At 33.2% G+C, this 18991-nt stretch overlaps 1 protein-coding gene across 2 annotated transcripts in view; it reads right to left on the reverse strand.

The window, feature by feature from the left end:
- Positions 1–18991, reverse strand: part of LOC111002797 (protein winged eye) — a 76515-nt gene that overhangs the window by 12554 nt on the left and 44970 nt on the right. For both annotated transcript variants that reach the window (XM_022273026.2, XM_022273028.2), the window contains exons 4-8: positions 16599–16722; positions 16047–16218; positions 15425–15620; positions 14658–14759; positions 1185–1304 (exon numbers count right to left, since the gene is read on the reverse strand). In XM_022273026.2, the coding sequence (XP_022128718.2) occupies positions 1185–1304; positions 14658–14759; positions 15425–15620; positions 16047–16218; positions 16599–16722 (714 nt within the window). The remainder of the gene's footprint in view (positions 1–1184; positions 1305–14657; positions 14760–15424; positions 15621–16046; positions 16219–16598; positions 16723–18991) is intronic.

Consider the following 18991-nt stretch of genomic DNA (forward strand, 5'->3'; position numbering starts at 1 on the left):
GAGGCGGAGCCAAGTAGGCGGCGAAGTGTTTAGGGCTGCCTGCAGTCGAGAGTGGTTATCGATAAATGAGTTTTTACGACGCTTTTTGTTTTTTCGGATGATGGATAATTTATGTGTTGGGAGTGACACGAGTTCCGTGTGGGAAACGATTTGGCGGTTGCTAGGGCTAGCGATGGGTTTATAAGTTTACAACTACGACGAAAATCACATTTTTAAGCGGAATTAATTACCGCAGTCAACTTATGAATAAAGAATATCACCATTTTCGTGTCATATTATTTATGTACTTAAACTTATAAACAAATATTCCTGAGCTAAGTTTTATGAACTAGAAAAATTCCGTTCTTAATAGTTCTTCCGTTCGCCTTGTTTGGTTAGTTGTTAGCAAAGTGAAACAGTGATAGCATTATTTTGATACTTGGAAATACAAATTTATTTATGAGATTTGACACTTGTTGAGAAATTAATTTTCCTTTTTAACAATGTTGTGTGCTGCTTTTGCGGCAATTACTATCATAACACAACACAATTGTGATTGTCACTTCCCATCCCAACTAATGGTGTCCAAAGATTGAGCATAAAAGCATAATTTGTTAGAAAGAAATTCAATACGTCCATTAAAATCCTAATTGCTCTTAGTAGAAAATAAAAAAACAATAATGAAGCAGTCGCCTTCCACGTGAATGGAACCGCGGGCGCGGGCTAGTCACGAAACAAGAGAAACAAAACCCTCCATGAAAGAAACCGGTGGCCGTAATAAACGGGATCGAGTGTTGCACAAAAAAATAAATTGGGTCGCTGTTAGATGGTACTTGTTACTCGCATATTCATTCATTATTCATTCATGTAGGTATGAAAAATATTAATTGATCGATTATTTTTTAATTTGACCTTCATCCCTATCCTATCCTTATCAATAAGTATAGATATATATATCTAGATAGATATAAATAATATCCTACTTTTACAGCCTAAGTTCCTAAAACATTTTATTTAAAAGAACCATCGGGGGGATTGAGCGTCGTGAAAACGATCTCAGTTGCAATGCCAATACCAAACTGACATAACACTGTAGAAGGTGTTCGTTCTTAAATAGCAAGCGACTGACATCGCCAAAACCGCGCTCTCGCACCGCAGTTGGCGCGGAGTTACCAGGCGAGCATGAATCAGCAGTAGATGTTTACCTGGGTACTGCCAGAGGGGTGCGGTGGGTGCGGGCGCAGGGGTAGGCCACGCCAAAGGGGCGGAGCGATCGTCGCACAACACATTGGCCACGCCCACCGTCATGGCTGTCTGCGCTGTATCTGCAACGAAACGCAATGTTCGATGATTACGTAATAACAATAAATATTCATCATTCAGGATTTTGAGCCGTGCACTAAAAGACATAAAAACATTAATTAAGCACTAATTACAATTGAAAAAATTACTTTAATAAGGTATTTTTGTGTATGCTTTAATTCATAAGATGTATATACAATACAAATTATAACATGAATATTCCCAGAAAAACAAAAATATATGTAAGCTGTAATCATTAAATTATAAACTTTAATTTGAAAACTGTATGTAACATAGACTATGACGACCGAACGAACGAGCTAAAAATCCGAATAAATATGTAATTTGTGTTTTTGCTTGTTCAAAACTATGTTATGATAAAAAGTGTAAACAACAACACTAATTACGTATTTTGCATAAAAAACCGGCACAAATAACTGTTGTTTTATAAACGAAAAATCATTGGTTACTTTCGCAAAAATCATAACTATCATTAAAATGTATTTTCATAATTCAATTCAACTGTATTCACGAATTGCGCATTTTAGAGAACATCGTTGATAATGTATGCGGAAAGAGAATCGTGTTATTTGACGTCGTAAGACTATTAGGGTAAAAGTGGGATAGATGCCCCACTTTTTGTAAGCTGACTATAACATTTTTTTTTAAAGCACTATTCGAGTGAGTTAACTATTTGTAACAACTATAGTCCTTATACTTACTATCCACTCATATCATTATTCAATGCATACCGTAGATTTGTAGATATTCGGCTCTAAAAAAAACTTATTGTTTGAGGATAGACGCCTACTGTATGGGGTAGTTGCCCCTGGAAAATTTTCGACATGAGTATAGATGCCCTACAATGGGATAGATGCCTCCGTAATAAAATAAAAAAATTCGTAGAAAATTAAATAAAATGTGTATTTACTTTCTTAGTTGCAATAATATATAATAAGGTTTTCTTATCTAAATATACCGTAAACTGAAGTAAATGACACTTTTATGGAAACAAATGGCTCAGTCTTTCAATTATTCTTTGGGTAAACTTAGCAACTTAACGTCTTATTAAACATTATTAAAAACCCTACAGAACTAAATTTAGGAATAATAAAACTTAAAACAAATCCGTCCCTTAAGACTTCTTTGGGAAAAAACAGAGCTTCCTCCTTAAAAAAAACAGTAATCAAATTTTTTAAATAATCAACAAATATAGATATACTGTTTACTTTGGCCAGGTTACTAATTCTTTGAATTCACTTTGGCCAGGTTAGCTTTTAGAGCTGCAAGCTTCTTCTTGTGTCCACATCTATTACAGTAATCGCCATATAGAGTGCAATCTTCGTGTAATCAGAGTTTACACATCAGGCACTGAATCCAGTCCGCCGTGGACCTGGTACTTGCATAGTCTTCAAAACATTCTCTGCATTGAGTATTTTCTTTATCAGATTCAGTCTGGTCAGAATCTGATTCATCGAACTCTTGTTCACTTTCAGAGCTAAACCTCGGTCTTTTCTTTTTAGACCAGGCTAGGGCTCAACATAATATAAATTCACATCAGCATAAGCGTCAAGTTCCTTTGCATCTGGTTGGTCTTGAGCAAGGTTTCCTTCATCTAGATTTTGAATTTTTGGGACCTGTGAATAAGCCATAGAGGATATATGCCTCTAACGGCGTCTATACTCAGTCAGTAGTGGGGCCTCTATCCTTTTTAGTAGGGATAGATGCCCCAGCAAATAAATAAAAATACTTAAATAATTTCGCAATTTTATAAACACAACATAAATATAAATGATACATATTATTTAATTAACAATACACACTTAAAACTTACCTTCGAAAACGAAAGTTCTGAACACGTCAAAATGTCACTGTCACAAGAATCGTGGAAGCGCGATAAAACTTTGCAACGTTTTTTTAACTCAAGAGGTGACTCGTGCAGTCCTGTCGAAACGCGTGCGCGGCATGGGCCGTGCAGGGAGAGATCTGTCATAGGAACTTGGTACTAGAGTGTGAACTTGGTTTTTAATTCTCTTTTATTAAGGTGCGGCGTCTATCCTCCAAGGGCGTCTATCCCACTTTTACCCTACGTCTTTATAGTACGATAATAATCATGTCAAAGAACCGAAAATTACCAAGGGAAGACGGAGAAGGCGCCCCACAAAAAGGTGTACCTATAGAAGAAATATAAGCGGAAGCAGGAAGCGAATGGAGAAAGAAAGCCAGACAAATTCAGTTGGAATAAACTGATGCTTACCCTTGAAGGGATTCATATCGACAGCGCTGAAGGTGGCTAGGATATAATATATATGGATAACAAGATATCCTAAATGTTGATAATATGTAAGTTATTTCGACTATGAATTTGCTTGTTGTTACCACGAGAATGTAAGTGCGTGCTCCTATTTCACCATGCCTCCAGCTGATAGAGGATTTTTGACAATCTGAGACAAAAGTTTGTTTTTAATTTATATTATTATTATTATTAATTACAAAAGATGTCGTGTAGAACATGGTGTAATGGTGCAGCTCCTTATAGACGTGTAAAAAAAATGGCGATTAAAAAGAGTGGCGGAGAGTTTATTGCAAGATTTTCTCTTCCGTTCTTGCATTTGAGAACTGGCAGTAAATGTAAAATTAGAACATTTCATATGGATATTTGTGTTTTAACGTCCCTAAGTGTACATTGTGTTACCTATATCTTTTTATTCATAATTCGAAATTTAACAGGCTTTTATTTATTTTTAAATCAAAATAATGTTAAAAAAACACGATAAGTTAGACATTTGACACTTACTGTCATATTAGTCCTAATAACCGGCACACCGGTTCCTTTTCTGCTAACTGGGATGTTATCAAAAAACAACGATTAATCGAAAAATCGAAAAATCCCTGTGTTTTTTATCAACATCTAATAAAATTCTTTTTATTAGTAACCGAATAGAACTTAACCAAATCGCATTAATAATCTTCAATTAATTAATAAGCCTTTATCGCATATCTATATTAAAAGGTCAAAAATGCCTATGTCAGTAGGTTCGCACAACGGACCTAAATGCAGATTCATGGCCTATATAAGATAGGTATATACAAATTGCTTGATTTGTAATTACGGCAAGAGAGCTTTAATTATTTATTTTATTTATATCTCAAAGTATCATAATCGATAAAGACTGCATGTAAACGGCATTTTTTCAAATATTATCAAATAGGGATATTACGAAATTATTTTTGAGACCCACGCCCGACTGCATGTAACGTAATTTTATAATTTTCATCACGTCACCTATATATTTTTATTGACGTAAACACGCAAATTTCTATATTGAAATCAGTATCGTGATTTACGACTTAGTGGAATCAGAAGAACTGGACATCAATAATAAAATTCTTCTCATTTATTCCGAATACAAAATTGATTGTTAATTAACACTAATCCGGCCTGGAGAATGTAACAGGTCTATTGTGTGAAATCCGACAGTAATCAATAGAAAGGCGAGGTTTATTCGTAACCTAATTAGTAAGGTTTTGATAGCGTTAGAGCAGTATCGGCTAAGTACACAGGGTACGATTATCATTACTGGCTAAAAAGAAACCAAAGACTATTGAAACTGGCAAAGTTATAACTATTACAATTAAAAAAAAAACAAAGACTGTACGCATTGAAACAATCAAACAGTCGACGGCGTGGTGTGTGTCAGGCACATTATAAAAAACCTGATGTTAAGTGATACCGCCAATGGACACTCTCAATGTCAGAGGTCTCGCGAGTGCGTTACGGCTTTTATGTTTTACGTAAGACGCGTTTGTATATTGAAGTTTCAAATTTTTGTAACCGTCATAAATAGGTACTTCGTTGTTCATCTGCATCGACTTGCCTGTTAAGAAAAATGAAATGATCACGAAACAGATGCAGACATCTGAGGCCCAGATCTTAAAGCTTGTTTTTTATTGTGACCGTTACGAGATTACTCGACTTATACATACGTCAAGCTAATTAATGATTAATATTATCCAGTCATATTCGTCTCTTTCTTTTGCAGTATGACTTCGATGTTTTTGCAAACGAGAATTCATATTAGGTTAGTATATCGAAATAACGGAGTACAATGTATACCAATAAGCTTGGGGCAGTATGAGAAAAAAAGACTCTTTGTAGTCTGTATGAAAACATGAATTTAAAAAGAGAAAAAAATATTTAAAGAAGCATTATTATTGATTTTTGTACATGGGTCACCTGTTAAATCTTGACGTATGACTTCACAAGCGTGGTATCGTCACAGGGACTAATGCGACGCCATTTTGACATGAGAATTTTGGCGGGTTTCTTAATCACGAATTATAAACCCTACTACAGAATTAACAATAACAATGTGTGTATGTATACGCTTAATATTACTGATTAATCTGATAAAATGTTTTTGAACTCTCACCAAAATTTGTGACTAAGCAAACTTACATTCCGAAACGAACTTTTAGTTTTTCTGAGATCTCATTAACCTGAACCGAAAGTTTGCGGACCCGACATAAAATAGACACGTTTATTCGTTTTTGTAGACGTGTTTAGATGATAAGCGGATTTTGAAAAAATATCAGAAATTACTTTAAAGTTCGTTGAGAAAATTTTAAGAATAATAAACGCGTCTTACGAAACAGCTCACAGTCGTGTTACCGGAGCATCAGAGACACGCGGAGCAAAACAACAATTACGACGCAATACCACGTGCTGGTATCGCTATCTCACTCCCACATATACAAGCGTACTTCTTTGCCGTAATAGCACAGAGTACTTTTGGATACAGTTATTAAATATTATATTTATTGAGAATAAAACATTATTTTTAAAACAGAACAATAATGTCTGACATAAAAGTAAAACATTTTACTATAGATTTTCTCAATTGATATTCTATTTTTTCTACAGCATATTTTCAATACAACAATCACAAAATCATTAAATCATATATTTACAAATTATAATCCCCTAATAAAAAATTAATATTATTTTATTTACAACACATTTTTCAGTACGTCTGTGATAACTATAACTAACTACTCTGTAACCGACGTCGTACGCCTATCAGTTGACCTTCAAAGCGGAGTATAGCCGTCCTTTTCCTTCTTTAGCATTCCAACCGTAAGAGTCTCTCACTCGCACGTAGCGATACAATGCGTGAACACTTCAACACACCTCCCGCCAACTTCTGATAGCCTAGTATCTCGCGCGCTGAAGAAAAGGGTTTATCCGACGCCCAATGGCGCTAGAGCCCCTAGGATTTTCCGAATAATCGTTTTCCGCAAAAGCTTGCGATCAACGTTATATAAAAAACTTTACGTTGTCGTTACGTTAAAGTTGAACTTAAAGCTCATCAGTGCTAGTCGTTATTTTTTATTTTTCATTTCCAAGTCTATCTAGGGCAGTTAAATATCGTCGCCATCCTAGAATTAACTACGCGACCGCGACGAAACGCAACGTGTTATTGCGTAGTAGTAGTGAAGCGTAACTTAAAAATAGTAACAGCGGCCACAGCCCACTAGAGCGAGTTTAATTGAAGTGGCATAGAAAACGGCTAAATGTCCCACAACAAAAGGAACAACGTAGGTTAACGACAACCAAATAAAAAAAACTTTCATTATTTTTTTAAATCTATTACAATAATTCGTTTTACAAAAGGTAACGCCTCAGATTTAAACTTATACAGAGAAGATGAAAAATGACGTTTACAAACTATGCGGGTCAAAAATGCAGAATATTATGACTAGTAGTAGGGTTTGTATGTGTGAGTCTATCCCCCGCATGGAGGGTCGTGAGTGAGGGAGCATATCTTAGGGTCTGGTGCTTAACTAGGGTTGTTAACTATTTTGTTCAAATATTTATGATAAAAACAAATAATATATCGTGTTTGCCGAATATCGTTTATGTTTTATTCTTAAATGTACCTTTATGAAGAATATATTATATACATGTATTTTATACCTTGTATCCGTTCTGTTACAATATTAATTTGTGTAGTGTTCAGAGTTGTTCGGATTAATACCAATTCGACTTAGGCGGGCAACGCATCTGCAAGCGAGGTAATGTGACTGGTCTATGGTCGGCGATATCAATTAACATCAGGTGAGCCTCCTGCCCGTTTGCCCCTTGTTATAAGAAATAAAACATAAATACTACGTACCTATGTGTAAACGTTTCCCTGTATAATAAATAAATAAGGTAAATAAACAGCAGTAGACAGTTTCATTTTGAATGCTCTAAAGCTTTTTTATCTCTGGCTTTGCGTGTATTCTTAAAATAGTCAGCCCTATATGCGGGAAGCACGCCAAATGTTTGTGACGGCCGACCGGCCCGAATTGCTGCGACGTGATTAGAAATACTACAGCGACTAGACTATCATCACAATTTACTATTACGTTGCATACGCGTGACACATCATATATATTTTGTATGATAAATTCAAGGATTGGTGGTATAGAATAGGAGTAATGCACAACCCAAAGAAATGTCTACCATAAAGATTTATAATAAAAGGAATTTAAAAACCGTCGTAGATAAGAACGTAGTAAAATTATCTGACGTTTAAGACAGTCTTACTGCGTAATGAGATTGACTTAGTTTTCATGGAAACCGTTATGATGACATGAATTCGACATTCTATATTTAAATGTTGTAGCGAAATATAGACCTACTCTCATAAACTCATGAAACAATACACGTAGTGATTCTGTCTAGTATTATTTTAAATTGCTAAAATACAAATTCGCTTTACGAATCCTAAACTCATGTAAAAGTGGTACTACTTAATTCTACTTTGATCATCGTTAAATTAAAAGAAAATCCCCAGCGATAGTCATGTAAAATAAATTAATTCAAAACTTGTTTATTATAAAATCGAAAATACGAAAAACCGCAATATAGGGAAAACCGCAACTCAAGGAAAATAGTAGTAATGCAATGGAAATTCACATGCAATATGCAAGTTTTTCGTTCACTTCATTTTTATTTAGCTTGATCCCAAGGCTGCGACATTAACAAAAATACCTAACGGATATGGAGAGAGAACAACACCGAATTTGTGTCTTTGCCGCTATTGGAAGTTACAGAGTACGTCTACCGTTGTATAATTCATAATTGAGATAAATTCATTGCCCATATATTATTAATTGTGAGTTAAAATAGACAGAAACTACATATTAAATACAGATCATAAACCTTCTTGGATTGTTTGAATATTATCGGTAAAATTTGGCGCTATCGTCAATGGCATATATGCACCTAACACTAAAATGGATTTTATAACCGAAGTGGAAATAAGGGAAGCGCGGAATGTTGTTTATTTATATTAAAACTAGTGACCCGCCCCAGCTTCGCACGGGTACAATGCTGATGAAAAGCAGGTTTTTATTATGTAAGTATTGTTATTTCCGTCGCTGGAAAGCTCCGATAATATACGCGACATATACCATATAGACATATACTATCACGGACTTTTCTGTAGACCTTTTCAATGTGTACAATACTTAGTACCTACATTATTTTGATAAAACTCGTAGGGTTCAGCCTGCGTTTACAACGTAAGCGGAAAAAATGTAATTATTTGCATCACATTAGAAACCTCAAAAATAACAGTACTTCTCCACTATTTAATGGATAGTATTTATTATAATATTATAAACCTTCCTCTTGAATCACTCTATCTATTAAAAAAACCGCATTAAAATCCGTTGGGTAGTTTCAAAGATTTAAGCATACAAAGGGACATAGAAAGCGACTTTGTTTTATACTATGTAGTGATACAAAAACATTCCAAAAACACAATAATTAAAAAAATTACAAGAAAAAATTCTAAAATATTTTTTGAATATTAATTAATGAATATTACAAAAAATTGTAATATTAATAATGCAATACCCGGGCATAAGCAAGTAACAGAAGGTTAGAGTAAATGTAATTATGTCAAAAGGGATATCTTTATAGGTCTGAACTAATACGCAAAACGGACCAGATTTGAGTCTAAATGCGGAAAATGAGTCCACCTACCTACCTAGGTCTAAACTAAAATAACTTTATAAATTATACGTTTTTAGACAATTTATCGAAGAAAATTTAAAGAAGAAATTTATTTTTAAATTATATAAAAAATACATAATAAATATAACCAGTGACATTAACCAAACCTAGGCAATGATTACCAAATTCGGTAAATATTATATCTAGCACTTCACGTAACAACATAACATTTTGTATGTACTTGTTAATTTATGTACATGAAATTAATGTGACTTACAAATTAAACAACTGACGTTTGTTCCTGTTTGTAATTCATTTTCATAGAACAAAGAAGCTGATGCTCCTGACTTCATTAGGTTTATTTCTTAAAAATAATAGTTTAATATAATCAGTTCAAAGAAATAAATAAATACTTTCTTATAAAAAGTGCGTATAGTCTGTTTAAATTTATTTTCAAATTAGGTATATTCACGTCTCAAATATTCTTGTTCTTGTTCATAGTCTATATAATATTTCTACAACTTTATTATAATATTTTAATTTTATACCTAAACTGCGGAATTTACTAATGAGCATCAAACTTTTTGTTTACATTTACCATCAAAAGGCATTCGACGATCAATTCTAAACCGGTAGGAATATATCAAAAACAATTCATATTTCTGTCATTTGCCCCCAACGTTGTCAACCACTGCGGTTAAAGTGAGTAACAGTTTAATGCAAAAATCAACTTTATTTCAAACATATAGAGGTCACTTTCTTTCAACGTTAAAATAAATGCGTCATGCTAAACAATAATCACTCTTTGAATTTATGTGAGCCTGGTATTTAAAAGTGAACCTTATTCTAGGAACCATAGAGTAGAAGAAACAGTGAGGAATATAATCAAAAAAAGCAATAATGTGTTTATAGCTGGAGGGTCGCATAAGGTGTTTATGGTTCGAATTCCCGATATTGTTTGTGAAAATATCAATATAGGTTTATACTTAGGTATAATAATATGTACCTAGCTAACGGTACGGTGTTGCCCCTTAATTAAATAAACAGTATTTTTTTTATTTTGCCTTTTAGGAGAACATACAGAATAAGTATTTACATTTTTCAAAAAATGAAATCGTACTTTTCTGTAAATATTAACAAAAACTTATGCACATTTCGCATGTCTAATAGTCATAAGCGTACGTGACGCGAATTGAAAGTAAAATAAACATGTCAAGTGCGTGTCGGTTATGGCTTTATTACAGGTTCCGGTATTTTGATATTTAAAAAATAATTGTATTAAAAAATATTTATTTTTAAAAATAACAACCTTTGAATATGAATGCTGAGGCAATGCACTTCTTGAGACGAGAACAAGATATATTAACTAAACCTTTGGAGTTAGTGAAATTAGTGTAGTGAAGTGAATATAAGTGCGAGTGCGTTATCTCGGACACACGATTGTAGTGCAAAAATACAACACTTTAAGATTGTTAATATAATATGTTGTAAATTACGTTAGCATAATAATTGTATAGGTTAGTTCATGTAAAATCTCACGTTTTTATAGACTTTATAGTAAAGAACAAACTTCTTAACAATAATCAAAAATTTTTTAAATAATTGCGTCAATAATAAATAAAGTATAAATTCATAATGTTCATCAGAACATTAAAAGTGTGAGTTCTGTTTTTCCCCCAGATATCCACGATCCATCGAAACATCTACAAATTACATATTATGGTCCAGACCCTTTACCGTTAATACCCAAGTTGATTGCTTACCGCTACTTAACAACAACAAATGTTTATATCCAAATATATATATTACGTATAAAGTCCACTCTTTGTCAGAAAAATAAAGCGTCTTTCTTACAATTCACACGTATAGTGATTCTTCAATTCCACACCAAATTAATTCTCAACTATAATTCTTTCATAGACATAACATTTATTTATAACAAAACAGACATAATAAAATCAAAATAGAAAATTAACAAAAAAGTAGGGTAGGAAAAAAGGAATAATGTTCGTTTTAAGTGTTATTACACACTTAAAACGTGTGTGTTCTGGTAGTAGCTAGCCCTGGCTCAGCAGTAGGTATATTGTGGTCTGTGGAGGAGACGTTCCACAGCGCTAGTTTTTCTTCCAGAGACCAAAACAGTTAGTTTGCGCCTCAGACGCAAAATCAGAACAAGTATGTCATAATAATAATAGTAGAAGCAATGGTAATACAAAAAATTAACAGTATAAGTGAAAAGGTCTTGGAAGATTTGTGTGTAAACGTTTGGTAAAATAATAAATAAAAAAATAAGAATAATTGTTACAATAAGAAATAGAACAATATTTTCGGGCAGATTAAAAACCAGATATCGTGGGTTTTTTGTTGAGTAAGTGCACTTTATCACTGCGACGAAAATTTGATTTTACTTGAAGATTTTTCAGCGGATATTACAGTTCCTTCCTCCAATATTAATATTTAAATGATACCTATGCTTCAATTAGTACGATGACGTCACTACGTCATCTCAACCGCCAGGATCGATATAGGAAAAGTATAAAAAATTAATTAAACCTGCACAATAAACACGAGGGGAACCCTAAATCGGGTTTGTGAAAATTCTTCAAGCTATAAAAGCTGTCCGCAATTTATCGTAATTGTAAACTCTGATTAGCATGTAATTGGCTCGCCTGCAGTGCCTACTGCCTACATCCGGTACGATTCTTATCTAGCTTTACCTGCGTCTGAGTATGACTTTATTGTTTTATTGAATAGAATCGTTACTGATTTGGACAAATGACTTCTACTACTAACTTGAACTTATTCAAGTTGATGAATTCCTTCTGGTTTCTTATGTTTGCCATAGTCATTTCTCTCACACCCACTGTCTTATTTCGTATGAGTACGACGTATTTAATGACGAGGAATAAGGGCGGTTTCAAATTTGCCGCAAAGTGCCGCGCGGTGGCAGCGCGTCTGCAGTGCTGCGACCGCGGTTCTTTATAAGTCTATGGAAATCCACAAGGCGCGCTTGAACATGAACGAAAATCAGGTCAAAGAATTTATCAATGACGTTGAGAGTCGTCCAGCGATATGGGATTTGAGGTCCAAAAAGTACAGCAATAAAATTAAAAAGAAAAAGATATGGTAATAAATATGCAATAAATTTATTAGATAAACATAACCGCAAGTGAAAAAACTGAAGTACGTAAGTATAATATTTTTAATACAATCATTTCATATTTTCTTTAATTTCTGGCCAAGACAAATAACCTTCTGGGCTATCAAAATGAATCCTTTTTCGTTTTAATAGTAACACTAAGCAGAAGTCTTTCTTCGTCAGAGTCCATTGTTAAACTATGTACTATACTACGATTCTCAAACTTAGCGATAGCAGTGCGGCTGCAGCGCTGCAACCGCGCGACACTTTGCGGCAAATTTGAAAAATACCTGTATCTTACTTCATTCCATAATAAAAATGTTTTTTTTTTTAAATTAGATGTACTATTAGTAATTATTCTTTAAAGCAATGTATTGTTTTAATGCAGCACGAAATAGTATAAAATGTAGGTATATAATGAAGTAATTTGGGTCGCAGTCAGCAGTGTCAAATTATTTAAAAATTGTACCTTAAATATTATGATATTTTTACAAGACAGGTGTAAACGACATATGTATGAGCAATTACTAATTAAAAACACCTTGCAATAAAATTTAAAATTTTAATCATAACTCGAAGGGTTATAGACTAATCTTGTTTTTAATTATTCGATAGGGAAAACAATATTCGAAAGTTTATTTCTATTTTATTTTATTTATTATCATTTATTTTTTGTCTTTGTGACAAACATGTTGGTTTCCACAGGATTTCTTCACCGTACGAGTAAGTATTTAAAAAATTCAAACTCCCATCTCCATTTCTTAGGTTAATTTGTCAATGTTGATATTTATTGATATTTATGCAATTTGTGCAAACAAATTCTATCGAAGTGTTAGTTATTTACAGCCTGATTGATATACTAAATATATTAACGTAGAAACAAGTACATATGTTGAACAAAGAACGCACAATGTGCAAGAAATCGCTTCCTGTGCAAAATCGTAGTAAAATCTAGGTGAAATAGATTATAGTAACATTAGACTTAACTGCGTACTCGTGTAATTATATACAGGCGTGCCATTAGCATATAATTGTCGGATGCGAATCGCTCTTGGTCATAAATCTCAAAGACTATGCATTGCAACTATAAATTAATGCTTCTACGAATGATGGGAAGTATTAGAACTGCCTATAAATGTATATGAGAGCGGACTTCTGGCTTTAGCATGCGACTCTCATTCCCGAGGTCAAAATGTTCGGTTCAAAATGCAAGAAACTTTCTATCTATGTGCGCATTTAACTTTAGCTCAAGCGGCGAATAAAACATCGTGAGAAAACTGGCTTGCCATAGACCCAAAGACGACATTGACAAATTATCATGAAACAGATATCTGAGACCTAAAAATGTTACGCTACCTTCTATGCTTAAAAAATTAAATTGACTTCTATAAGACATATCTATAAATTTTCTTTAATTACGTAAAGTTTCATTAAAAATGTTAAGAATACGATACTTTTTTTATCGTCTGTAAATGAGTCCAATTTGAATTTTAAACACCGACAAACCAATCGCGGCGCCTCATTTAAAAATATTTATGAATGAACCACATTGACCTTTAACGTCGACTGGTTACGTTAATTAAATACTGGTTCGAACATATATTGATATCATGTACCAGTACAAAGAAACGATTTCGTAACTTATGTAAAAAAAACATGGATGATAAATAAATAAGAATTACTTCATAGTAAAGAAATATAACCAACAGTTTAGTTATGGTTCCAATAGTAAATATATGGCGGTGACGTGTTTTTCTTCAATAAAAATTCCTTGGTTCAAGGCCACCAACACCAACGGGACGGGATATAACAATAATTTTAGAGGATGGATTTATTTGTTAATAAAAAAAATGGCACCATTTTTTATAAATATCGCAAACGTTGTAAATACATAGTGTTACCAGGCTCTTAGAACTAACGAAGATGTAGATATGTATATATGTTGCTTACGTTGCGAACCGAACCTCAAGTGAAATATTAATAATATTAACAACAAATGAGAGGAAATCCTTTATTACATCAACAACAAGGACAACAACCCAAAGGACATTGGATAAAATATTTTATTTATTTAATTATTTTTTATTTTTATTTATATATTAATTTTATTAATAACGACTAATTCATTCATCTACTGTTCTCATGAACTCTGCTTTGTTTAGGGAAGATTTTGCATATTAAATTTTCATGGTAGGTACCGTAAAATCTGTTTAAAAAGTATTAGCTTACCAATATCATGTAGGCGGTGGTTATCTTTTTGTGAGAGTGCAGCGAGTAGACCGGCATCACCGACGCGTTGCCGCGCAACCGCTATCCCCACGGGAATCGACCCTGGAAAAAGTAAAAATAGTATGTATATTTTTTGGGAACATTAAAATCTTCTAATATTTTTACATCAATCCTTTTTTAATTATAACCGCTTTATGTAAAAAAAGGCGTTTGTTTATATATATTTTTAATGTATTGTTTTTTTTTTCCTCTGACATCATCATCATCTTCGGTGACGTAAATAGAGTTAACTGAACCGTTATTTGTACGGTACAACTACTAGGCGATAATAAATTACAAAGAGATACAATATTCTTCGACTATAGAGTTTGTCGATCTTATCTTGTCTTCGGTTCTGTGTTGGATGACCTCGTTTCTCAACCTTCACCGTGATAATACACAAATTGTGGCTTTCCATTGACCAGAACAACAGAAAGTATTAAGAGTGGAACGCGCCCAATACTAAAGGTTTTTTTGTTCAATTCATTTTTTATTGTGGTTATGTACTTATAATTAATTAGGCAATTGCTAAATAAATACCTATAAGTTGCATTATGTTTACCTTGTTAATTGCATTAAAAAACGCAGTTTCAACATAATATAAGTATAATGACTACTATCTACAAATTATATTTTCATTGATTGAAATTGTTGTACTTTTTACACTTTTCCCAAAGCCTATGGACATGAAAAAATTGTCAGTAAAGTTTAAGACACTCGGTACTCACCATTGTTAAGAGACACAGGAATCGTGGGCTGTTCAGGCTTATTGCCAGGAGAGGCCTGCTCTAGTTTCACAGCCACCAGCTCTGACATGTGGACGTGCTGAGGCTCTCGTTTCACCTGCACTTGGACGTTCTGTCCAGCCACACCAAGCCACGTCACAGGATTAGTTCGACTGCAGCCGCCATCCGTGTGGATAACCTACATAGAATAGTACTAGGACTTAATGATTGACGTGTAGATTGCATTTACTATGTACATTTTGATATTTCATTTATATTGATAGATATTGATAACAACAACTAACAAATAGTGTTACTGTTAATTAAACGTAAATAACACATTTAAATGTAAATAATTTCAAACTTTAATTGATTACAACACCAATGCCACCAGTCATAAATAAGGCTGTTTAAGAAAACGAGTGATATTTTTATACCTACTTTTAGTTTATTGGTCATGCGAGTTTTGGAGATAGGAGGTAGCTATTAAAAGATATTAGCGTTCTAGATGGCGGAAAGATTCCTGTACTATGTATTTGGATAAAGATTAATTAAGATGTGTATTTTTAATAATATAATTGGATGGATTTTAAAGAAATTAAGCAGAGTAATAAATATATAATACCTTTTTAGGTGAATTAGTAAGACATGTGTTGCAGGTCCGCTTCGCCTGTTCGGTTTTGATAGATAAAGGTTGCATCATATTGACACCTTCCATAATTTGTCGTTGGTCTGGGCAACAAAGAGATTCTGGCATACATTTGCCCAGTTTGGCTTCTTCCATTTTACTACTCTCCCTGTAAAAAAAATTAATAAATAAAATACGCCGAGATACATACATATACATATTTCAATCATTTATTTTATTTTGATAATAGCATGGTTTTTACAAGTTGAGAGCAGAAAGTTTCTTTAACTAAAAGTAAATGCACAATCCTTGTTCGACTAAGAAAAATCTAGCAAAATTACTCTGATGTAGCACACTAAATAACCATTCCTTCAACTTCATATACTCCGCATACATTTTTGGGTCTGGTTCAATAAAAAGCAAGTTTACAATTAAGTAGTAAACAATAATTATGATATAAACAATTTCTTTTCGATTCGCTGATTTGTCAAGCTTTCAATTTAATTCAAAAGTATTGTGTGAATGTTTTTACCAAAAAAATGTACTTACTTGTCAGCAAGCAGCAGGCGGTTGCAGTTGAGTAGTTCTAACTGCAACGGCGAATATGGCGAGTTTGGCGGCGGCGTTGGCACACCAAACGTGGACAGCGATGTTGAAAAAAGGCTCTCCGTTACTGTAACAAAATGTATAAGAAATAAGCAAGAAAATGCGAAACGTTGTGAATAATATGGGAATAATTCAATCCTAAGGCCTTCAATTATTTAATTTCATTTAGATACCTACACAAGGATTCTTACTTCTTAAAGTAATTTGAAATAATTCTTCAAAGGGATATTTAATTACTTACGAAAATTAAATAACTGTTAATTATATATATGTAATATAATAATAGTAAAAATGAACGACACACGAGCAGCAATTTACCAGCAAGGCAAAATATATATAGAACCAAAAACCAAAGTTGACAATTAATTGTATTTGAAATAGAGACTTGGAAGAGATACTAGTCACTATCAGAAATGATGAAAAACAGAAACTTGAAAATGTTATACTTATACACAAGAAAAGTATTTGATGTTTGACATGTCAATCCTGGTCACTCACTGATAAACAAGAATAGAAAACAAACTAAGATTATGTCAGAATCGTATCAAAATGCGTATTCTAGGTCTGAATTTGAAAGATAGAGTAAAACTAGAAGAAATAAAAAAGACATGAAAAAGTTTAGAAATTCTGTTACTTCTAGTAAGATTGAAATGGAAACTAACAGGACACATTATGAGAGAAGATAAAGATGAAGGATGAACGACGAAGAAAGAGACGGAATGGCTTCCTCTCTATGGCAAAAGAAAACGAGAAAGATAAATGAAAAGATGGGTAGATGATTTGTGAAGAGCATCTGGCCCTCATTGGATGCGTAAAACTCGAAACAGAGAAGAGTGGAAGCTCTTAGAGGAGGCCTATGACCTAGGACAAGCTGTATAACAGAAATCAACCGACTTGATTAATTATTAGTATTTATTTTTAATTTTTTCGTATTTCATACACACACACACAGCAATAAAGACTTTTATTATTATTATTAACTCAGAACCAAACTTGACAATTAATTGTTTTTCAAATACTATATTAGAAATACCATTATCTTTAATGACTGAAACGACAAAACATTTATAGCATCGACTAATTTCCAATAGCAAAGAAACGTACGTAGTTTTCAATTCTTACTCATTCGGATTCTAATTTTCGAGTTTGAATTAACAATTATCGTATGTCAAGATTATATTCACATCTGCACCCAGAATAAGTGGTAATGAACATTAAAATGTTACTAAGGCAATTTAAATAAAATTACCATAGATCTAATTGAAAGCGAAAAAGTTTACAGACTGTTATGCTACATTTTAAGAGACGTAAACTAATCGAGCATAAAAAAGTTCGAGTCCAACTCTGATCAATATGAGTATGTTTTTATTATTAATTAACCTCATAATGGAATAAAACGGGAGCAATTTAAAACAGCTAATTACGTCCAAGTATTTAAATATAAGAAAAATCGGGGCTGTCTGCCCCAAGGGTGTATCTGTTTTAAACATCGATTGAGCGACTTGAATGAGATTTAAAATAAAAGAGTCTCTTTATTAAATAAATAGTTAAATTAACTTTAAAAGTATACTTTAGTACATTGGATACCAGGATATCAAGTTTTTAGTTTGTAGGCACATAAGTAGTCATCAAACGGTAACTGTATCGCATAGTAAATAATAGGTGTTTAATTAAATGTGGAACCCTCTACACGAAATTTTCTCCCTAAAACGCATATTAAAATCCCATAATCTTGCTTAAATCTTTTGACGTAGCCGTGAATCAGTGTCTATTTCGGGAGTCCCTCGGGAGTCGGACCTTAATTAAGTTCGTGTCAGGCGCCCCGGGCAACACATGTAGAAATCCCATTTTAAAAACTTATACACCAGCCTGAGAACGGGAAATTAATTAGTTAAGAAAAGTTCGATTATTGAATGAGAAAGATGAAAGTGAAACTTAACCCTCTGTCTCTAAAAATGGAATTTTCGTATTAAAAAGAAATCTCAAAAATTTGCCTGTCATGTGGTTTCATCATTATTACCAGGGTAGCAGAAATAGCTAGAGGTCAGCTACTATTAAATCCATTAAAATGCCTTCCATGACGCACTGAAGAATGCAAACAATTCTCATAACGTATCAAATTCGTCGCGGTAATCAAATATTCTGAAATGAACTGAGTGGCCGGCACATCACTGCATTACACGCCTGACACTCCACAGATATTCTCTCCGTATAAAAGTAAATTAAAGATTAAGCAAATTAAGAAATAGATAATATATATATACTACTTAATTGACCACAATTTGACCGGTTAGCTAAATTTATAAGTTTCTTACTTACATTGAAACAAAATTAAT

This window comes from Pieris rapae, chromosome 8, assembly GCF_905147795.1.
Source record: "Pieris rapae chromosome 8, ilPieRapa1.1, whole genome shotgun sequence".
Classification (NCBI taxonomy): Eukaryota; Metazoa; Arthropoda; class Insecta; order Lepidoptera; family Pieridae; genus Pieris; species Pieris rapae.